This window comes from Mastigoproctus giganteus, chromosome 5, assembly GCF_048544385.1.
Source record: "Mastigoproctus giganteus isolate SK-2022 chromosome 5, ASM4854438v1, whole genome shotgun sequence".
NCBI classification, from domain to species: Eukaryota; Metazoa; Arthropoda; class Arachnida; order Uropygi; family Thelyphonidae; genus Mastigoproctus; species Mastigoproctus giganteus.
The window spans coordinates 29,094,990-29,120,113 of record NC_143579.1 but is presented as its reverse complement, the minus strand read 5'-3'; the positions used below and the strand labels follow the sequence as shown (position 1 = coordinate 29,120,113).

At 36.4% G+C, this 25,124-nt stretch overlaps 1 protein-coding gene across 1 annotated transcript; it reads right to left on the bottom strand.

The window, feature by feature from the left end:
• Nucleotides 1-23,814: 23,814 nt before the first annotated feature.
• Nucleotides 23,815-24,210, bottom strand: LOC150085273 (uncharacterized). The gene has a single exon (XM_090374510.1). The coding sequence runs from the start codon at nt 24,208-24,210 to the stop codon at nt 23,815-23,817; it is 396 nt and encodes a 131-aa protein (XP_090230636.1).
• Nucleotides 24,211-25,124: the final 914 nt, after the last annotated feature.

The window sequence follows — 25,124 nt, the reverse complement described above, 5'->3', positions numbered from 1 at the left end:
CTTCATTGCTGAATCCATTATTTATTGAGGCGGAAGGAGATTATAAGGTGAAGTAGGAGTTTCTTGTTTTTTTAATAAGTTTTGATGGAGGAAAAATAGGTCATCTTTGGGCTACTCTCGTGAAATCATATAAAACTTGCATCATACTGCAGTAAAAATTTGCCTTTTCAGCGTCAACTGTAAGTGGGTCAGGGGGGAAATTCTTTGATTTACTCTTAAATTCATAAATTAACAACGTCGTTAATAATAATTAGTTTTTCGTAATTAAGACTGTGATTAATAATAATTATATCTAAAAGAATAATAGTGGCACAGTTCGCTGAAATACTGCTAATTATCATGTGATTTTGATCCTTGTGCAGTTATGGTAATATTTTATTTAAAAATATAGTTTCTGGGTGTTCATCTATTGCGTTATTATTGTTGTTGTTGTAGTAGAGTTTTAGGAGCATCAGCGACTAAGACATTATTGCTCCGTGTATACCGTCTGTAAATTGCGTGTGTTCTATGGTTTATTTTCTATTTGCTGGACAAAAAGCCGATTTTGCGGGAGAAAAACCATATTACCCTCTCCTGAGATCGTCTAATTCAGCCACGTTGTGAAAAAGGCCCATAAAAATTCCTCATGTCATCAACGGGTCTCGAACTCAGATCTTTTCCAGTCGGTGAGGGGAGGACGGCGAATCTACCAACTCGATGGTATCTATCTTGTGTTAAGCGGCAAAGCAACTAAGGGTATTAGGCGTCGGTATATGGTATTCTGTAACAGCATGTATTCTTTGGTCAACTAATTGGGCAACACTATGAAAACAAAAAACGTTTTTTTCACCAGTTTCCGGGAGGAAAAAACCATACTACCTTCGCCTGAGACTGACTAATTCAGCCACGTTGTGAAAAAACCCGATAAGGTTCCCTTCGAGACAGGATTCGAATCTAGGCGTTTTCCACATGTTGTGGAAAGACGGTGATCTTACTGTGCTATCCGCGAAGGCAGTTAATCTATCGTGATGTAGAACATTCACTATTGTGTAGAAGCATCAAGAATGACGATATGATTTCCTCTTTTCCCCCTCCCCCTCTCAGTCTGAGTGAATTTATCTCTTTCAGATTGTAAGATTTTATTTCAGAATTCGAGCCTTCCTCTAACAATCATAAAAGATGCGTTATTTGCACATATAATATCAGTGTTGATTTGAAACTTTTGATCAGAGAAATTTATAAACTTTCATTGCTGGATATCTCCTTGGAGAATATCCTTCAGATTCTCATGTGCTTAATATACATTTCAAAAGATATTCTGATACATGCACGAGCAAAAGAAAGTAAAATCTTTCATTGGAGTCTAAACTCTAAAGACATTTTTTTTTTCTTGACCAGAAATATATTTGTATTTCGAATGTTTGAATCTGGAACAAAATTTTATAAAATATTACCCACCAACTTAAATTCGTAGCTCTCGTTTATTGTTATTACTTCATTTCTTAGAATTCTCTTGACGATTGCTAATGTCCGTAGGCTCTTCATGTTTATGAAGCTTTTTCAAATTGTTTATAACGTAATGTAGCCAAGAAGCGTGTGTACATACAGCAGTGTAGATTTTTTTTAGGATAACTGATTCGAAATATTAGGATATCTGTTTAATTGATAAAACAATAGTCAGTCTACTTAGTTAATTATCGCTTCTGGCAAGAAAAGAAATTTTGGAGATGAATGTTAAAGTTCTCAACCGCTTCTGAATCTCGATTAAAAATTTAAAAAAAAAAAAAACCTAGCTAGGTGTTTTTTCACGAGTATTTAAGTTCCTGCCAGCGGCTACCAATTTAATTTCAGTTTTGGTTTTTGAAAAAAGTCTGACACTAACATGTGACACCAGCATTATTGGTGTCAGGAAACAGGCAATGGCGCCTCCTCTAAGCTACCTTGCTAGTAACGCACTGTATACAGTATTTACATCGAGTGTATTCAGCGTGTAATAGGTAACAGACCTAATAAAACATATATAGAGATATGTAACGGTCGGAAACAGTCTATACTGCTTCGGAAGGATTTGGACTGACTGCAAGTATGAGCTGAAAAACTACAGCTAAAATTTAAAGCTATCAAGTGTAAAGTACTTCACTTGCTTTACCCTCATGGGCAGAGTTGGTATAATCACCGTCCTCCTCACATCGGGTGAAAAAGACATGAGTTCTAATCCCGTCAATGACGCGATGAATTTTTATGGGCCTTTTAACCGACTAACTCGGCCACATTGCGGCTGAGTTAATCGATCAGTCAGTTAAATAGGTGTCAGGCGAGGGTAGGATGGTTTTTCTCTAGGAAATTTGGGTTTTTCTTCCAGCAAATCGACCACAGAACATGTACAATTTAAAGACATATTATGTAAGGCGCAATATGGCCTAAGTTGCTGATTCGCCTAAAACTCTACAACCAACGAACCATTACAATGAAGGGCGACTAGATTGGTGAAGGATGCTAAGCATTGTTCCTGTGAGGAACGGCTTAGAAGATGCAGTCTTCAGACTTTAGCAATTACACACCTTGGGGATTTGAAGAATTCTAGTGATACGTATAAGTCTCTGAGGAAGCTTAGTAAAATGAATGAGGAAGAATTTTCGCACTGGTGAGTGAGACAAGAACCACAGGACACAACTGTAAAATCTCAGAGAATAAAGATTAGATCTGTGAACTTTATCTTCGGACTGCGTGTTGTGGAAGGTTGAAATAAGTAGCGTGCAAGATGGCCTGGACTGAGAGTTTGATAAAAATCAAGCCCAGAATCAAGCTAAGAATTTAATACACTCTTTTTGACTATGGAAATAATATGAGGTTTCTTTCTATTGTTTTTTTTTTTTTTTTTCCTGGCAGATGCAGAATGCGTTCCTTGCATCATTATGCCATTTTAGTACAATTTGAATGCAAAGCTGAGCTAGTTATACATATCAGAAATGACAGATCGATGATGAGTCGAAAATAGAAGAACAAAAAGATAAATTATAAATGCCAGAAATATTTGACTTTCAAAAAAAATACTGGGAGATTGACATTTAATGTGTGTGGTATGAAATGATGTTCTCGACAAATATGTACATATTTCTTTGATTTCACATATTATTATTGTCAATTTGCAATAGTGAAGCTCATGCATTTCTAGAAGGACAAAAAAACTTTGATTTGTATCCTGCCAATAATTTTATCTGTCCAAATTCGTTAAAACTCTTTTGACAAAAACCCCACCGAAGATGGTTATGAATTTTCCTACAAAATGTCTACATATAAATGATCTAATCCACTTATGAAGCGTACGTAAACTTAACTTTAGTTAACAATCATCACAAACCTGGTCTTTTCTTTCCGGTACTCTTTCTAAAATAAACTTTTGCGGTTAATGAAGAAGAAGAAACTTATCAAATATTTCTACTCCATTCACGTTCTTCTAGTAATTCAGTTATTTCCTGCAGTAGGCTCTTACAATAAAGGTCAGCCAGCATTATTATAAAGAAGAACTATTAAGTCTGATAGAAGGACTCAGTTCTCCCTCGTGAAAACTGCTGTAGACATTCACCGAGAATAAGCGCCTTCGTATTTGTTCTTAGAACAGCCATGACTATCCGTCTTTTTCTTCTTTTTTAGCCTTCTACTATCCTTTCTTGATGTGTTCTCTCAGAAAAGACATTTGATCCTCAAGGGAGGTAGAGTAATCACAAACAGTTCCTTCTTGAGCTCATTCTGCTTATAAAATTTATTCTGTTCTTCATTGTAACTATTACATCGTTTTGTCGATATTTAATTAATTAGTCCAAGTTGTTTCCGAGACCTATATTTGATTGCGAATATGATTAACGTATACAGCGGAAATCAACTTTCTTGATTCTTCCAAGATCCAACAAGGCGCGACATTACTTCCGGTGATTATTTATTATCCCTTCTTCTCCTCTCCCCCCCCCCCCAGAAAACTTTCCTAACTTTTTTGGTAGTATAGTTAGTTTCCAAAGGGTTTTTGTCACCAGTAGTAGCACGGCACTCTGTGCAAATATGTTGTCGAAGTGTTGGAAAGTTTCCAATGACACAAAGGGATTTTAGCTTTGTAATGACCGCACTTTGGTTACTATAACAAAAAAGAAATCTTCACCTCAAAATTTTCAAATTACAAAATCGAAAGCTATGCTCTGAATGGGTAATCTGCTAATACCACCATTGGTAGCCTGTACACTAAACTGGGGATAAAAAAATGGACTGGGAATAAATTTGTGTACTGTTCCACTTTTGTAATTGCATCAACATTAATAAGCCAAATGTGATAAAAACTTATTAAAAGTGACTTATATGTAGCTTTACCATCTTTGAGATATTCGTGTTGGTCAATACCTTTTCACTTTCTTTGACATTTCGTGGGTTTTAATCTTGAATTTGTCTGTGTTCCTTCAGGGTACTGTTGCTGATTGGTTCCTTTATGCATCCGCAGGTGCAAGGGGAATCAATCAGTTTCCCTCCACGACGAGATCCATTGTGATTAATTAGTAGTACGTGGACAGATATTAGAATTATATAATTAATTACCTTTCCTTGGAGAGAAAAGAGGCAGCAATGCTTTAATCAGGTTGCCATGGATACGGTACTAGAATCTGGTAGCGCTTTAACGTTGTTTTGAAAGTCAGTTGGGCTCTTGAAAAGTTCCTTCTGTTTACCGGAAAAATGAAGAGGAGCCCATACTTCCAAGTGAAATGCGTTATAAATATTTTAAAGATGTTTTTAACTTATAAAGATGGTATTTATCCTTCCGTTTCATGCCATAAATAGAGAATCTTCACCGAATGTAAAATCCACCAACTATATTATCTTATGAAACCCATAAATTTTTTGTTTGTTTTATAAATCACTGAGGGGTGGATAAGGGGGAAAGGAAGGAAAAAAGTATAGGATTATCTGTCTTGAAAATAAAACATGGCGAGTTAGACCTTTGCTATTTATGAGTTCAAGTTGGGGAAAAAAAAAAGTTGATGATATCTTTAAATAACTACTCTAGTGTGGTCATTCGCTGAATCACGAAACTATTTCGACCAGAAAGGGAGGGTAGGTGGGGTGGAAAGATGGAGAAGGCCACCAGCTTTACGATGGAAAACTGTTGCAGGTGTCTTTCGCTTTATCGTCCAAGGTGCAGTCTAAAACATTCATGACGTAATCTGCAGAAATGTGGCCACACGATGATTTTGCTGACTATTGCAGAAAGTGATACCGGAAGGTAATGGTTCTTTAGTGCGATTCCTCTAAGTCATTTAGATCCTCTTATTGGTCACGTAAGAGACGCAGCTCTCCGGAATGACAGAAATCCGGCGGGCAACCGTACAAGTCAGTAACTGAATGTAGTAGCAAGAGGTGGTAAGTATTGTACAATACGGACACGTCATCTTCGCGTTGGCCGTAAGTTGTATGTGCGTGCGTGTGTGAATGTTTCACTACTTGCTCTGACAAAACGCTCACCGGCACTCTAAAATGCTCGTGCTTTTTAAAATCTGGTCCAAATGGACTTCTTTTTTGTTGCTACAATCTACACGGTAGACATAGCCGAATAAACGTGCCTGGAGATCAAAAAGACCAGTTCGCCTTGCTTAAGGGATACGTGAGTCTATTGGCTGGCACACAGAGACATTGCATAGTATCCCCACAACTCTCCCCCCTCAACTCAGCCATCACCACTGTATATCGCGCCGGCTATTCCAGTTAAATTGGAAGTCTGTGAATTGACGATTCCGAGTTCATTCCAAGCTGAACTTTTGCTTGTACTTCTAAGGATTCCTCAAAGGACTCCGTCCACTGTGAAAGCGAACAGATATTTCGTTCTGTTTTCTTAGATTACTCTGTCACCCGGAGTGCTTCCTTGAGGAGCAAAACAAACAGAGCAGTAATTTATAAACACCTGATTTAGAGCTTATAAAACAACTGTAAGCAGCATGTGAGAGTAGCTTTTCAGGTTTTATAGGTTGGATCCAAGCATCCCGGTAGCTATAAAACGCGAGCGTTCTCTCTTCTCGCCGCTAAATTACGACCCACGGGTAAGTGAATTGTGTTCCAAAATATAATAACACTTGCGGTGTTGGTCCAGCGACAATCTTTACACATCAAAAGTGACACGCTGTGGTATTTTCTTAAAAGCCAATGATAACCGCAGAAAGAAAACGGGATTAGAGGCTCTTAAAAATACGTAAATGGATTTTAATAAAAAAAGAAAAGATAGCAAACGTTAAATGCTATTTAAGTGGCTTCTCGTTAATCGCTACATTTCACACAATGTTGCCTGGATCGATCAGCAAAGCGTGTTAGCTCGTTGTCACAGTGATCAATGAGTTCCAAGGAAAAGACGGTTTCTCATTTTCAGAAAATAACTTAGGCACGCCAATTTTTACTTCGAGAATGCCCTCGTGGGTAGCGCAGTTGGCAGGATTGCTGTCCCCACACCGGGTGGAAAAGACCTGAGTTCGAATCTTGTCAATGACGGAAGGAATTTTTATGGGTATTTTTCGTAACGTGGCTGAGTTAGTCGGTCTCAGGCGAGAAAAGCGTGATTTTTTCTCCCCGAAACTCGGGTTTTTCGTCCAGCAAAACAGAAAATAGACCTCAGAACACACGAAATTTACAGACAATATGGCCTTAGTCGCTATGCTCTTAAAACCCTACAACAACTTTGAGTATATAAAAATATATTATTCAACAGAACACCTTGTTTAAACCAGTACAAGTATACTTCGCTTAACACAGGGTTAGGTTCCTCAAAACTAGGTCGTTAAGCGAAGCATCTTTAAATGAATGATAAATTTCGTTTACTCCGTGTTAAAATGAGAGATATGTTAATTAAAAAAAAATTAAATACTAAATTTTAAATATAACGGTTGTTAGAGCAGTAATTGGGAAAAAAGTATCAGTTAGTATTAGTGAAGTCAAATAATGATAGGAAGTGAACTTTTTTTTTTAGTGATCACGATACCTTTCCTGATGGGAGGGCACTATTCACCTTCGTTTTTTAATTTTACTTTTTAGATCATTTTATTTTTTAGGAGATCCTGTTAAAACAATTTCACGGACAAGTTAAGGATTGGGATACAAGAGAACCTTGTTCACACTTTACTTTCACTTCTGTAAGTGTATTTTTTAGGAACTACTAATGGGGGAGTTGTTTCAACGACCAAAAATAGAGAGGTATTAATGGATGCCGGATGGGTAATGCGCATCTTCTGAAGTTCGGTTTCCAACCCAAACTATAGTTTATATTAGAAGAAGTTAGTAGTAGGCTAGTACCGTGGATGTGTTAAGGGTAGGCGGGTAAGATTCCCAGGAGACTGTGTATAGATTGGAATTGGAGTCAGAGTCCCCATACATGGAAAAGCACTCTTGCCCAGTGAGGCATTTTTACCAGGACCCACCGCAGTTCTCAACGCTCCTGACTAAGGAATGGTACGATGACCTGTTCCTTTAACCTGGTTCCTGCACCCATAAATTTCTTCTAATTTCCCAACCCTCAACCAATTCATGCTCTTTGAAATTGGAGTAGGTATGTTAAAAAATTAGTAAATAATGTTATCTGGATTAAAGGTGTTACAATATGGACGGAGCCATACTGGAATAGGCACGTACTCACTTTCTGACCTACCTATGAGAAGGATAGGCGTGAATCCTTTTATGAAAATAAATGCATAGAAAAATTATTATTTTCTTTTTACTAGTTTCTGTGTTCCTCCTATCTAAGTCACCCAAATTTCTCTTGTTTCTTAAAACCCTTTACTTCATTGATTTCGTTAATTTCTGATCTCTGTGAGATACACCAAATTGTCGTAGCCACCAATTGTCTTTCACCAAATGTCACATATAGTGAAATGTCATTTACCAAATTGTCTCGTACACCGAACTGTGCCCTCGTAGGTAGCAAATTTGGTAGAATCGCCATCCTCACCACACCAAACTTCCTCTCCACTCAAACTCAGGTGGAAAAGACCTGAGTTTGAGTCCCGTCGAAGACTGGGGAATTTTTAATGACTTTTTTCACAACGTGGCTGAATTAGTCAGTCTCAGGTGATGGTAGTGTGGTTTTTTTTCCCAGGAAACTCGGATTTTTCCTCCAGCAAACAGAAAATCGACCGCAGAACACATGCAATTTAAAGACAGTATATATGGAGCAATATGGCCTTAGTCGTTGATGCTCCTAAAACCCTCCTACCACACCGAACTGTCATGCACAGAATTGTCGCATACAACGAATTGTTGTACAATGAACTGTCTTGCGACGAATTCACTTGGACTCGAATAAATCTGGAGCACAATGAGCCCAAATCTTGAGTGTATAAAAAATTCTTTTAGCGTAACATTTAATAATCTCTAAGGATGCCTCTACTTCGTCCATTATACCTACTGATAATTGAAAGATTTCTGGTGTCTTGAATAGTACTTATTACGATAGTAAAACGCCCCCTCACTGCAAAGAAAGACATTCAAGTCAGTATGATTCGAATTGTCTATGCTCTGCTGGCATAGTTATCAGACATCGAACGATCTCAGTCTGATAAGTTAGGGTAATTTTAGAAGTCCTAGAGACTCGGTAATAACAACAAAGCACTTGAAATTGTCTGCGTTCTTTGACACCGGAAATCAATCAATTTGTCGTTACACGTGTTGCATTCTTTTTCATTTCCGGAAATAAATATCTTTGTAGTATTTAATCGCTTCATTTATATGTTTTGACGTATGCAAGTAAAGTTATGGTCGGTTAAAATAAATCTCTAAGAATTCACATGTCTCATATTTCTTTAAGGGATGCTTACTTTAAGCTGAACAAAGTAGTACACTGAATGTACACTTTATTAGGAAAACACAAGCCTAAATAGCCTGTAGTTTCTCCCTCAGCGCTCAGAACAGCCTGGATTCATCGTAGTATGGAACCAACAAGGTATAGAAAGCATGACAGAAATGCTGGCCCATGTTGGTTCGATTGCTTCCCACAGTTGTTGCAAATTGGTGGTTGCGGATCTGTACTCTAAAGAGTTCGTTCCACCTTAACCCACAGGTGCTCAACTGGATTGATATTAATGAGTGTGTGGTCACCGCAGTAGGCTGGATTCACTCTCATGTTCCAAGAACATGAGAACTTTACAGTTTTGTAAAGTTCCGATCCATGGCGCATTATTCTGCTGAAAGAACTCATTCACAGATGGATACATTTCAGCCATAAAGAGATACGCCTGCTCGGAAACAATTTCCAATAACCTGCATCCAAATGTTGCTCCATTGGTGTCAAGGAGCCAAATGTGCACCGCGAAAACACTGCCCATACCATTACATCGCCTCCGCCAACCTGTATTGTGCCCTCGTGAGTAGCATGGTTGTTAGGATCGCATTCCTCCCCCATACCAGGCGGAAAAGATCTGAGTTCAAATTCCGTCGATGACGGGAGGAATTTTAATGGGCCTTTTTGACAACATTCCTGAGTTAGTCTGTCTCAGGTGAGGGTAGCATGGTTTTTTTCTCACAGAAAATCGGGTTTTTTGTCCAGCAAACAGAAAATCGACCAAAAAAGCACACAATTTACAAACAGTACATACGGAGCAATATGGTCTTAGTTGCCAATGCTCCTAAAACCCTATTAAAAAAGAATAAGAGTTTTTTATTGTCTTGGAAAAGATGATTGGTTGCTGTAGAGTTTTAGGCACATCAGCAACTTAGGCCGTATTGTGTCGGGTATAATGTCTGTAAACTGCGTGTGTTCTGTGGTGGATTTGCAGTTTTCTAGATGAAGAACCAAGTTTCCGGGAGAAAAAACCATGGTACCTTTGCCTAGGACCGACTAACTCAGCCGAGTTGTGGAAACGACCATTAAAATTCATCGCGTCATTAATATTTCGTGGGTTTCTGTTGCACTTTTCCCTAATTTTAAACAAAATTTGATGCGAATATGTTGCTGCGTTTAACCACTCATTTTAAAATGCGACTAAACACATAAAACACCTATCAATGCTCGCTAATTCTGACAGACTGCAGATCATTGAGTGATTCTTGCGTTACAATGTCTATGAGTCACCTAACGTGTTACGACAAGTCGATGATGGTTACGAACTGCAAAAGTACAAAGTCGGTCCCGAACTTTTTGATCACACCTGCTATAATATTCAGCGTACTGTTTCTTTAAGTTGGACACAGCTTTTTTCTTGCTCGGAGCAATACGTTTTAGATAAATAATTAGTGAATTAGCTTCTTCTGGAGTTATAACTGTGTTTACTAAGTTGTTTTTTTTTCTTAAGCGAAATATTTTATCGAGTTAATAAAACAGATGAGAATGTCAGCAGTAAAGAATTTTTTTTTGAGGTTCACGAAAGGTAGATGAAACCAATAATTTAAAAGATTACAAATTAATAAAAAAAAATTGTAGGAAACAGTATTTTCTACACGCATTTCTTTCTATACGTATTTCGAGGAGATACAAATATTTACTCAGTACCTCTTTAATCAATTACTCAACTATCAAGTTAAAGTTTTACAAAACATTGACTTCATTAATTTGAATGGTTCCATTCATCCCGTAGAGAATTTTAGAACCTGAGAGTGCCAAACTTTCAAAGCGCAATTTCATGTTTATCTAAAAGCGAAAACATAAAACACTTGGTTGTGTAGTAGATTGCTCTCATTACAAGAAAACGGTTACTTGAGCATACAAACAAAACAAAACGAAAGATAAAAAGAGAGATGAAAAAGGATTTAACAAATAAGTGTTTTCCTGGAATACAATACGTATAAGCTAATCAGGAATTTTCTACTTGGCCCCTTTTTTTTAATGCTTCGCTGCTAGGCAGAAGTGCTACTTCATTTGTAAAATAAATAAATATTGAGAGCTCAGAACAGCTTAAGAATAGTTGATCTCCTTGACTCCCAAGAGATCTACAGACAGATTAGAGAGATAAGACTAAATTACTTACTAGAATTTCTTGTGCAGTGTGTAATGGAAAACAAGATGCTCGAGTAATATCTACGAATTTGAGCCAACAGAAACAAGACAATATTCTAAGTGGATCGCTCATTTGTAACAAAAAAGCAAAAAAAAGGTTTTTGAATCAAGACATCAAACGAATGAGTCCGATTAAACACTTCCAAATGTGTACCGATCGCTGCATTCAAGTCTGCAGTTAGAAAATTACAAATGTAGCAACGGGCAATCACGCTGATCTCTGACCCGTGAAAAACCTGAAATATTAACAAATATACCTGATTTTAAACTGAGCTATTCATTTAACACATAACTTGCTGATAAAGGGTGTGTACCGAAGTAATTATGGCAACAGATCGCATGGTATTATTGGATATGAAGTGAAATATTTTTAGACAGATGGCAGAAAGCAGTTTAAATCAGACAGCAGTGGTATTTGAGGAACAGAATAGCATTTATACGAATTTTTCCAGAGAATAACGCGTGTTTATTTTGTTACATTACTCTACGTCCAAATCAGTTTTTTAATGCCAAAGAAACATCCAGAATATCCAAACAGTCCTGCATCAAAGAAAACAAAGAGAACATTAATAAGTGCCTTTACGCGTATAACATATTCTGCGTAGGAAAGGCATCGAAACCTTCTTCCAGCACGTTTTGTAAGTTTTGATTAAATTTTATGGTAGTAATGCAAACTGGGTTGTATTTTATTTGGATAGCCATGTATAAGCGTGGGGGAAGGGAGAAAACTGAAATGGAAAAAGTGCACAATCTTAGATTCTCTGGTATTCTAACGTTTAACTTTTGCAGACTTGTTATCTCCAGTTTCACTGAGCTTGTTAAAGGTTAAATAAACATCTCTAGCTTGGCCGTACCAGGGTATTGCCCTTACTTTATTGGATGGCAATAAATTATTCTATATATAACATTTGAACGGATATGTGTAAATATTAATTAGCAGTTTATGCCCATATAAAAATTAATTCAAAAAGTTTTTTCTTTAAATAATCGTACTGTTTTGCATGCAGGACCAAATACAAGTGAAAAAATTATCAAAGGCGATTACAACTTTCTGAAGATTTGCCTATATCAAACAACGTTTCATGTTTTAAGATACAATGGAGGACAAAAAAAACTGCATCACTCGTGAATTTTGCAAATAATGTGTTTTGCGCTGCATGGTGGGTTGCAGAAATGTTCGAAATGCATTTGTTAGATGGGATATATATCTCTGCGAATTAAATCCAATAAAAAGACTCCACCTGATTGATATACCTAATTGCCATAAATATCTTCCCAAAGGATAAAATGCGTAATTAATGGAAATATGAGAAATCATGCAAATGGCAACCATGACACCCAAACACATTTTATTGCATTTACGTGAACAAACTGAAATGACAAGTTAACATAATAGTATTATGTACTGTAAATCAGCAAAATAAGTCCTCAATATTTTGTAGTTCCTCCTCGAGCTGCAATTACAGCCTTGCAAAGATCTAGCATAGAGTTAATCAACTTCTGGATATACAGTGGCCCAATTTCGTAGTACCACACTCTTACAGTGCTCTCCTGCAACTGAATCTTACTTGTTCGCTTCTTCTGAGCAATTTTAGACGACATTATGTATCAGCAATTTTCAATAGGGTTCAAATCTGCACTGTTGTCAGGCCAGTCCAACACTGTAACGCCAGCATTTCTGAGGTATGACTGCACCTTAAGGGAGAAAAACGAGGGAAAACACTGGTGTAAGTATGTTTTAAGCCTTGTGAGACAAGAAGACAAACTCATCATTAAATCTAAATAGCATAAAACTCACCAATTTTGCTGTGTGCACGGTGCTGAGTCCTGCTGAAAAATGCAGTTTTGGAAGTGTGTGGTGATCCCTAATAACGGGTTTCAGACACTCCTCCAAGATAGCAGTGTAGGTTTCTGCATTCACCGTTCCGATAATAAACTTAATTCGCCTCATCCCTTTGCTTGTTATGCATCCCCAAACCATATGACCGGCGGGGAACTTTACAGTCGGTGTTATGCAGTCAGGATGGTATGCCTCCGATTTTCGTCTTCTAACATATCGCTTCCCATCCAAGCCATGCAGGTCCTGCTCAAGTACCATCTTCACCACCATCTTTGACTTGGACAGTTGGTTAACAAACTTGTATGACGCCGAGTGACATCACTGTGTTTTCTTGACTTCCATTTCCATTTTGTCCTGAGGCGGGGTCATCTGCTGCCACCACTTTACACTGGTGCGGGATAATTTTTTTTTTTTAATTTTATTTACTTTTTTATTTTATTATTATTTTATTTTTTTTCCCAATTTCTTAACTTATTTTTATCTTTATTTTTACTGAATTTTCTTTATCTTTTATTTTTTTACTTATTTTTATCTTTAATTTTTCTGATTTTTTAATTTACTGTTAAATTTAATTTTATTTGCTCATATTTTGAATGATTTCGATATTCAGTATGTGACACTTGAGGTTTGTTGCGGTTCGCGCTCAGTTGTGGCCCGCCTCCTCGCGGCATAGACGGGTATTAGGACGCACCACCCTGGTGCTTGTTGCTTCCTGATAGCAAAGCGGATAGAAACAACTAAACAACATAACAAACACATACACGGCACAAACATAGCATTACACACATTTCTAGCCTTTCTGCAGAGTTTTTGTAACATCACAGTGTAACACGGCGGAGTTAAACTAGCGTTTGGGAGCCGCCTTACATAAAATACTATACATGTCTACATGCAGGTCCTGTCATCAGTTTCACTGAGTCTTCTGTTCCGTCATGTCTACCCTGGCCAAGTCTACCTGAAATTTTATTATGAAACAAGGGGAACCAGACTTTAACTACTGATGTCTCGACTACTGCTGATTGCCACCCCATCACAAAGCTACATGACCACTGTTCAATTCATTATTCTTGGCGGTTTTTATTTATTTTTTTTATTATTGATTTTTTTAATTATTTTTATTTTTATTTTATTATTATTATTTTATTTATTATTTTTTTTATTTGCCTATAAACACTTTTTTTCTTTTTCAGAATTCTTATTTTTATTTTATTTTATTTTATTTATTATTATTTATTTTATTTTATTATTATTTTTTATTTTATTATTATTGTATTTTATTTATTGATTTACTTTTTATTTTTATTATTTTTATTTTATTTTTATTATTTTTATTTTATTTTTACTTTATTTTTATTTTATTTTTATTATTTTTATTATTTTTATTTTATTTATTTAATTTTTATTTTTATTATTTTTATTTTATTTTTACTTTATTTTATTATTATTATTATTATTATTATTATTATTTTATTTTATTTCTACTTTATTTTATTTTTATTTATCTATTTATTTATTATTATTTTTTTTATTATTTATCAGCTGATACCACCGGGTTGGGCTCCCAGTGGTACGGGATTTGTTGGCATCCACTGGAATTGATTTTTCCTACAGTAGATGCGGGATTCTTACCTTGTCACTTTCGTTTGACAGTACACGTATTGTTGTTGCCCGCCTCCTCGTGGAGTGGATGGGTACTCGGGAGCAGCCATCCTGGTGATCGCTGCTCCCTAGTATCTAAGTGGCAGGATTCAACAAAACAACAGAACAAGACACACACTTCGTTGACATAGCACCATACTTGTATCTGGCCATTTCACAGAGCTCTGTACTCATCACAGTGTACCAGGGCGGAGTTGAACTAACGTTTAGGTGCCGCCGTACATAAGACACAACACATGACCACATGCAGGTTGAATTTCGATTCGTCAGAAAAGATGACGCCACTTCGCCACTTCCTGGAACTCTCATTGGCTGTGCGAATTTCTTCCGTGGCCAGAATACAAATACAAGTCTCGGTATGGCATGTTTTAATTCTCCGACTTCTGCACAGAAAATTGTATGATGTAAACGTGTTCAATGTGACATAACTATCGGTTTGTCTAACAAACTGTATTGGAACTGAACTGGAACACCTTTTAGTTAAGTAAACATTGCATTATATATTTTCTTTTGATGCCTAAAAAATTTTGAAATGGGTTGAAATCCGTAAACACTTTTTAGGAAGACTGGATTTGAAGAGTTCCCCTCTATGCTAAACAATAGATTTCTTTTTCACTACAATATATAGAAAGGACAGATTATATCTTCGCCAAACTTGTAAAGCTTCAATCCCCTGGGCTTTCCAGTACATAATTTGAATTCCGAGTAATCGTTACATCCTTTTTTTTTTAGACTACTTTCCAAATTTGAAAAGCAGCAGGCTTTGAAAATTATAAAAAAAAAAAAAAAAAAAAAAGTTCAAATCATCGAACTTTTTTGAACAATCTTATACGGGGTGATTTTTAAATCATACTGTTTCTTTTCTTTGCAGTTTTACAAACTTCTAATTGTTCGTACCAACAACATCATTATTCTGTAGAGGAAGGTTTGGAATTTGATTGGCAACACTGAATACTCTCCAGAGTTGTCCTGGAATTCCTGGATGACATTTTTGACAACGGGATGGTTTCTACCCTGAGGTATCTGACAATGGAGTCAGATGGCTTCCAATATCACATGATTTAAACTCATGTGATTTTTATTTCTGGGATTAACTTAACGAGACAGACTTTCAGAAAATTTTACGAACCATTCTTAAGCTTAAGAAAACGACTGAGGAAATTTTTTTGTGTATTGGAAACAACATGGGAGCATATTCTTCGTAACTTCAACTCCGACTGCAACGCATTATTGATAAAAGTAGAGGATACATCGAACATGTTGTGACATGATTTCCCAACTTTCCTAAATACAGCTCAAAGCGTTAATTTCTGTTTATAAAATAGTATGATGAATTAAAAAATTACTTTGTAATACTTGAATACATTGAAATTAAACAGGACATGAAAGGAAAACAATGAATCGATTCAAAAAATCTAATCAAGCATGAAGGTCTGCCTAAAAGCATTCATAAAATAGTTTGATAATTGGCAGTCAAGATGGAACAAGTGTGTGGTTGCTGAAGATTACACTGAAGAATATTAGCAATGCAAAACATTTATCATTGAATAAAATTAATTTTTTGCAATTTTCACCGAGAGATTTTGATCAAATCATGTAGTTACAAAACGAATACATTTTCTAAATTACATCAATATTCGTGTTCCGTCCCAAAAAAAACTCAACGAAATAGCAAAGCATCTCATTTATACTAGAGAACAAACTGGTTGTGAGAGCTCCATCCGCCTAGTATTTACATTAATCAGACTTCTGTCGTATTGATCCATTTTTAAAGTATACTAATTTGTTCAGGAACCCGTAACTAAAGTCACAAGTTTATCATTGTAAATCATAAAATAAACTTTGAAATACTCATTCTTTAATCACCCTATTTCAGAGTGTTTTTTAATTTACTTTATCCACAAAACTCCCGGAATCATCATATCAACAACTATTTTTAAAATAGTTGTTGATATTAAAAATCAAAATAGTAACAGATTCTTCACTAGAACACACTACGATATGCCCAGATGTTACAAATACGAATGTTTCCAAATCACACAACCAGAAACTTTCCTGATGATGGTGTTAAAATAGTAAATAGTGTAAGAAAATTTTACTATATGGCATAACTGGCTGTACCACCTGTGTCCCAATGTGCAATGTTTCAACGCAGATATATCCATTTGTAACTTGAACTTGCCCTGTAATACAGGGTGGCCACTGAAAGACTGAAGGGTTTGAAAAAGTCATAACTTGTTAATTTTTAATCTTTTTTATTTTCTTTTTTTACAGGTTATAGAGCATTCCTTGGAGATTAAAATGGCTACGTATGATGTCCAGCAACGAGTAAAACTCGTTGGGTTTTTCTATTCCAGTGAAAGATCAATTATTGAAATTCAGAGAAAATACCGGCAATATTTTAAAGTCCTCCTAGCGATAACATGATTCGGAACCTAATCGCCCGGTTTGAAAGAACTGGATCAGTCGGCGATCTTCCGGGAAGAGGTCCTAAGCGCACTGTGCGCACTGACGCAGCGGTGAAAGCTGTACGGCAGAGTGTCCTTGAGGATCCATCTGCCTCTACCTGTCGTCGCTCTGCTCAACTAGGCATCGCCAGAACATCGCTTCAGAAGATTCTGAAAGGGTGGGCAGTCTTTCAGTGGCCACATTTTAATCTCCAAGGGATGCTCTATAACCTGTAAAAAAAGAAAATAAAAAAAGATTAAAAATGAACAAGTTATGACTTTTTCAAACCCTTCAGTCTTTCAGTGGCCACCCTATATAATATATAAATAAATTAATATATTTTCTGAAAATTATTACATAATTATTCTGAAACTTATTGCATCATATCAAACTATGACGAGTTCGAACATTTATTTATTTGCACCACGAAAATAAGCTTTGGGATTTATTAACTTAATAGAAACAAACATAAGCATACTTTAAACAATTCTCAAATGTAAAATTTATAATATTTAAAATTTATCAATAAAATACAAAGAAATAAACTTTGTTGCTATAAAATAAACATTACTTACCCGCTGCAATCCAAAAATCCTTCAATTCCTTTATTTTTAACGTTTGCGGTTTTTAGTTTAATTTTGACGATAGAGGGCTTTAAACGAATTTAACAGACGATAATCCAGCAACTTCCTGAATTCAAATTTTTTCTGTTTGTTTACCATGTTGCCTGTAGTGCATAGGCGAATAGCTGGATATGTTTAGCTTTCCTGTTATGAATAAATAAATATTTATAGCTATTCCATTGAGGTTTATTCGAGCTAAGAGGAATAAAGCATATTGGATTTTGTGCAGATTAAATAAATACAGTGAAAACAGTGATGGAATGTTACAAGAAATAAAATTATTTCCCAGGGCAGCTCATTAATTACTCTAATATGTACGGTAAGGTCTTCTTATGGGAATAACCTTTGACAGTTAAACATTCCTGCATTAGTGTTATATTTGTACATGTGTAAACAACTTTAAAAAATATGCGTTAAGTTTCGTTATTCCGACATTTGTAAGGAAGTCTTTTGCTATTCTGTATTAATTAAAACAAACGTAAACTAGGTTTATGTATTCTTTACTATATTGGCAAATTTAAATGTTTCTTCTTATTGCTGTTAGCAAAGTTTCTAAGTCTAATGAGGAAATTCATCAATTGTAAAATTGTTCACATGTGCACCTGCAAATTTGACATAAGTGATTACGAGGGCTGAGATAAAAGTAGTGGCAATCAAATACAACAGGAAAATTCAATTTATTATCATGCAAGTATTAATTATATTCCTTCAATGCAATTACTGTATTAGCATTAGCATTAGTAGAGGCATATGGTACAAGAAAACAAACTTATACAGAATCAGCAAAAAAAAAAACTTCACATTTCACCCATCCAATCGCTCCAAAACTTTGTCAAGTTCTTCCTTGAATTTATTTAAGCTATCAATTTTTTTGGTTTTTTTGGAAGATTGCTGGAACAAACTTCCATCTGTCCACTACGACAAGATGGAAATCTTGTCGTAGTGGACAGATGGAAGCATCTGTCTGTTCCAGCAGCAGCAATCAACTACCCGCTGGCTAAAGGCAAATTTCCGCACATCTATACTACAACTGTCTTTCTCAATTTGATTTATGCCCCTTTAGGTTCGTAATCTGAGCAAGAGTTGAGAATTGAGCCTGCTCAACTCATTTAAGGCCTTATATACCTCAATCAGATTACCTCGCAGGTGCCTAGTCTCCAGACGTTGCAATTTGCAGAACTTAAGAATTTCTTGGTAAGAGGACTCCTACGTTTCCCCTCACCAATCTTGTTGCCCTTCTCTGTACTCGTTCTAGCAACTCTACATCCTTCCAAAACACGGCCTACAGACCTGTACGCAGTACTCAAGGCGTCGCCTGACCATTGCTTTATACAAAGGGATAATCACCTCCTTTTCCCGACTAGCAAAATTCCTGTATATCATCCTTGTACTGAACAGTCTAGATAGCAAAACATTTGAAACAGAACAGAATACAGTTATGGTCAGAATTATTAATTACTAACAATTTTTAAATAAAATCCATATTTGAGATTGCGTGTAGTCCATATCCAGACAAATATTAGGAGGAATTATGCTGTAATGGATGTAATTACACTGAATAACAATGAAAAATATTTTTTCAATAGAAATATGGTGGACTTTGTGTATTTTCTCGATCTAGAGCTTGCTGCAGTGGTCAGTTTCCGGCAATTTCTAGACTGTTCTACCCAAACCTGTTTCCTGCATGTTAGACGGATATATATAGTAAACCACCCGAACAGATATAAATCAGTTCACATGCTTTTAAAATGTTACGTCGGTGCGTTAATTCACCAGGAAGCTTTTTCCATGTGTGCGGTGATTACATAGTTAAATCCCACAGACAGTTCATAATCCACCTATTAAATAAAAGCAGGTGAACTTTATTTTGTCTGCAAGTTAAGTGATGCAGACAAGAAGAGGACTCCTCGTATTAACAGTGTGACTGATGTTTGTTATATCCTTTGAAACGGTTTGTTATATCCATTGAAATCCAAGAAAGTTTGCAAACATTTTTTTGGAAAGAACAAAGCAGACAACTAAATCTTGATTGAGAATTTATTACATGGCAACTAAAATTTGGTTGCAATATGTCTCTAAAAATACACTTCCTCCATTCCTATTTAGACTTTTTTTCCTCATACCTTGGACAAGTTAACGATGAACACGGTGAACGTTTTCATCAAGTTATTGCTACCATGGAGAAACCAAGGAAGACAAAAGCCCAGTATGCTAGACATTGATCAGAAGGGCTCCTAACGAAAAAGAAATTCCATTCCAAAAGAAAAAAGCAAACGAAAAAAAGAATCACTGACTATATTTTTATTCCGTTTATTGCAAAGCTTCTTAAAAATTCTAATAAGCGTGCATTCCTCTAAAATCTTTGGGTGGGAAATATTTGACTTTGGAGGCTCATCAAGTTTCATGTAATGATTAATTTCAATGGGGCTGGGAATGTAGATTAACCGAAGATCTAAAAGAGGTGCAAGTCTCTTTTAGAAGAGACTACAAGAGGAAGATTATTAATTTTTAACTTTTAAAAATCAAAGTTTGGATTTATTAACTTATTCACAACTGTTGTGAGATTTAGTGTAGAGTAGTTTTCAAGTTTAATGTTATTGGAAGGTTTGATTTTATTGGAGATAATTTGCTCCCTTACTTTTCATGATTCATTGAGGTAACCTGGGCGCCTCCGAAGCCAGGTGGGCAGGAGCAGCAGTGCGTAGCACACGCTTCTTGATTAGACTGGCGTTCGAGCCCGTGACCATCAAATACAGAGGATGCGGAAAGGTCAGGGAATGACCACCACATATCCCCGGAGCAATATGGCCTTAGTTGCTAATGCTCCTAAAAACCAAAATAACAACAACATAACAACAACATTGAGGTAACCGAATAAAAAATTCATTTGGGAACAGAAACAGAGTGTTCACATGGATCTTTTTGATATACAAGTCATATACATGGATAGATATACTCAAGTCTTAAATACTATATGGCCTTCTGCAGGGTCCCTTCGTATAGATTCTACTTGCACTCCCACTTCCTGTACTCAGCTCTCAGAATAAAATCAACGAGATTTTTCATTGGGTGATCTGGAAAGCCAAAACGTGTTATCAGTATCTCGATCCTGAGTGCTATCTAACAGCCGGCTAGCGATGCAGTTGTAAAATAGTCAAACTAAATAAATTAGCCATGTAACGGCGAGTTACCTGTAATGAATTTATATACTGTATAGAACATACCCCCCCCCAGCACTTTTACATAGCACAGTTGATAGAATCGCCGACATCCCCACACTGGTTGAGAAAGACCTGCTTTCGAGTCCCGTCAGAGATGTGAGGAATTTTACGCGCCTTTTTCACAACGTGCCTAAGTCAGTCGGTCTCAGGCGAGAGTAACATGATTTTTTCTCCCATAAACTCGGGTTTTTCGTCCAGCAAACAGAAAATCGACCGAAGAACACACAATTTACAGGCAGTACATACGGAGCAATATGGTCTTAGTTGCCGATGCTCCTAAAACCCTATTGCAACAACAACAACCTTCCCACCCCCTCTTATTGTGTGTGTGGTATTATATACACAACTGATAAGCTACACCAAAGAAACTATTCAGAATATCAAATAATTATAAAATCGACAAAGTTTAAACATTAAATTTAAGAGAAAGTAATGCTCCATTGTATTTTGTGGGGAAGTGGTGGGAAAGCTAGTGCCAGCTTTCCAGTATCTAGGAGACAGCTGCTTATGACAGTTCTTAAAATTATCAAAAATATTAAAAGCTCATCAAAATTACACACCTATGGCCTGGAATACTTAGCGAAACTTTTTTTGTCTCCAGAACGGTTCGTTTTTTATGCCAATTATAATAAAGTACACAAAATTCCTTTCAAAATTTAATTACTCTTTTCATTTTTCACGGAAAAAACAAAATTCATTACAGAAATCAAACTAAAAAATTATCCTGCATAACCAGAATAAATAATATCTCTCAAAAATTTCTAAACTTCCACTTTCCTGGCGTTTCTGTCAGATAAATTCAACAAAAGATTCTTGAGTGAGTGAGTGAGTGAAAGAGCTTTTATTGAATACAATGATGGGTTGTTTCAAGCAGTAAAAATATTTTTTGAAACATCATCATTCATAATGATTTCCTGAGTGGTAGAATATCTTCACTCACACTGGACAAATTTATGCGATACCGCTTAACAACCGGAATTAGAAAATTGTTTTCTTAATCGAATTGCTCAAACCCGACTAAGCTTATTTTCTTCTGTTTCTAATATTCTACCAGGATCGTCCAAGTTTACAATCACACTGTCTAATCTGAGAACACATTTCCTTTTTAAAATTGTCCAGTTTTCTCATTAAAAACAGCAGACGGACATGATTGGAAGGAACATCAAATAGGTAATCAAAAAGAAAAATGTTCCTTTACTTTTTCAAAAAGTGTTTCTTGAATCAAAGAAACAGCCACTTAAACATCTTTGCACAACAAAGTACAAAACCACATACAAAGAAAAAAAAGAAAAGAAAAATACGTTAAACTTATGATTACATCTCTTACAATGTGTGAAGGACTCAGACCCTACAAAATTTTTTTACCAAATTCGACACTTAATTCCACTTGCAAATAAAAATGCAAACCCACGATCGACTTCCATCTAAAGCATAACCATAAGAAAACAAATCAAACAATACTCACCGTTCGACAACCCTTTTAAATTAAAAACTCAAGAAAAAGAACCTCAACTTGACAACTAACAAACCCATGAAAAACTAAGTACATGACAACAAAAAAAAAGTATTTTCGAAAAATCACCGAGCCAGCTAAAATTGATCGCCACCAAACGATATAGATGGCAGACGATACGAAGCAGTAGTTGAAACCGCTATTCTTCAGAGGATGTACCTAGGTGATGAGTGTAAGCTCCAAAGCAAATGAGGTTACGAGGCGTCGGTACATATTGTGTCTGCAACTGCGTGTATTCTTCGGCCGGTTTTCAGAACGAAAAACCTGAGCTTCCAGGCGAAAAAAAAAATCATGCAACACTGGCTTGAGACCAACTAACTCAGCCCCGTTGTGAAAAAAAAACTCATAAAGATTCTTAGCGTCTTTGACGGGAGTCCAACTCAGGTATTTTCCAGTGTGGGAGGACGGTGATTACTCCCGCTTGCTACCTATAAGGACCATTTTGTCTATCTTTAGGAGAATATAATCTGTTATGCAAACCTCTCAGAGATTTATGCAGCCCCTGATGAACTTTAAACGATATTTTTGAAGACTCCTAGACTAGTGTTCACACTTCCATGGTTTCCTGCTGACGCTTAGTGACACGTTCATGAATAGCCGCACTGGGCGTGCGCCTAGAACCTCCAACATATGGGTGCCCCAAAAAGTTTAAATAGACATACATCCAAATACTTTCTTCAGAAAGAGAAGCCCCAAAATCCCACAGTGCCTTAGGTTCCCAAATGACCGAAACACACTGTACTGCTGACACCTACTCCAATACTGTACTCTCTACAACTCCAAATGTTATTGCCAGCTGTTATCGGAACACAGCGCAATGAAGAGTTGTTTGAGCTCCTAAACGTGTAATGTGAAAGCTCCACATTTCTCGTATAAGAGGGATATCACGGTTTGGATATAACTGCACAAGTGAATTTACACGCATATGCAAAAGTTAAGGAACTTAGCCAATTTTAGAAAAATCTCAATACCATCTATCGAGATTTTAATACACTTTTATTACAAATTTCTAAATGAATAACTCCTGAAAACTGCCAAAAACATAATGATTGTCACTAAGAAATAATTAACTCATGAAAATCATAAAAATTTCGCATGATGAAGGAAAAGTTACAACAAACTTTTGTAACTTTTCGCACTCCTCTATGAATCGCAACGATTCATAGAGGAGTGCGATCACCTCTGGCTGCTCTGCATTCTTATATAAAGTCCTCATGATGCCAACAAAGTTATTTAGGAGGCTGAAAGGAAATAAATCTCATTCCTTTTTCAGGGAAGATCTGACTAGCTAATATATTCTCTGAACACTGGACCAGAAATGCATCAACCAACTGAGCCCTAGGGAGACGTCTGTAATCCAAGAAATTGAACATGAAATGCACCCCGAAACAGTCCACACAAGATTCTAAGAAATCAGCGTGTGTGTATATATATATATTGTTCAATGTGTCCAACCAGTGTGTTGTTGACACCACAGCATTCGCCATCGACGATAATCAGCTGAGCAGAAGGTATCTCTTGGGTAGTCAGTCTGCTGTAGAACTCATACGGCTAAGTGAGCGACGCATCGTCATTTGGGACAGCGTTTTTGTGTTCCACATATTGTATTTCGATGTCAATTGTCGCACAGCGATCTGCCGTTGAGTCCGTACAACGCGCCGCACCCTTCGCTTACCACGAACATCTACCTTACATAATCCTTTACAGTTCTGTCGCCGGGAAGTGGTCTGACCTGTCCGACACCATTCGTTGTACACCTTAGCCACAGTGGGCCGTGAGCAACCGACAAGAGAAGTCGAGGTAGAAACACCCGAGACACGAGCTCCCACAATCATGCCCTTTTGAAACTCCGTGATATCATTACTAGGTCCCATATCTGCTATTTTATCCCTTTGACTTGCACAACCAGATGCAAATACCATTGCTCTAGCGTAGGAAGCTGTTCAGTTTTTTATACCGCGATCTAGCAGCACAGTCGATTACGAATAGGGCGGTCATAATTCACTGATCACTGAGTGTATGTACAGGAAATGATGTTAAGTGTCCGTTGAAATATAATCTTGCTTTTAAAGTACTTTAAATTTTAAAATACTGTATATTATTGCTCTTATTTGATTAATAATCCAAGACAAAATTACAAGTTGCAATTCTGAAGATTAATTCTTGTAGGAAACTGTGTTTGTAGTCTTAGGATTCGATCCCTCCTTGATTAAGCCAAATACTCACAGTCTGTGTAATAAATTGCAGAAATATAACCAAAGTTAATAGTAGTGGGAAATGAAATAATCCAGATTTAAATATAATCTAAATTGAAGGCCTTCGGAGTGAAGAAAGACTGTGTGATGTCCACTTATGCTGGCTGGGCATAACTGTAAAAGCGTTGTAGAAATATCAAGAAAGGTTAAAAGCTAGAGTGTGTTCTAATTTTATTTCAAACACCAGATACAAAGGCCGTGCAAAGGTACTTGGGGCCCGGATGCAAAAGGTGTTAAGGAGCTGCACCCCCCCCCCCCCCACTTCACACCCCATTTGCACGGCCCTGGCAGATACCTTATAGCCAAGACACGAAGAACTTTGGAAAAGGAATACATTAAATTTACATTTACAAATGCCATATGGAACTGTATGTCTGAAATTTTGAATGCATAAGCTTCATTAAGAATTATAAATGAAAAAAAAGGACTGTAAGTAAAGCTATATTTGATTATATGTTATAATTTTAGGAGTCTGGTTAGTTATTGTTTACAGCACACTAATTAAGTTTTGAATAACTGTGAAGTTAAAATTTGATGACAGAAATGCACTATGACAGGATTGCCCATTCTTTATGTATATA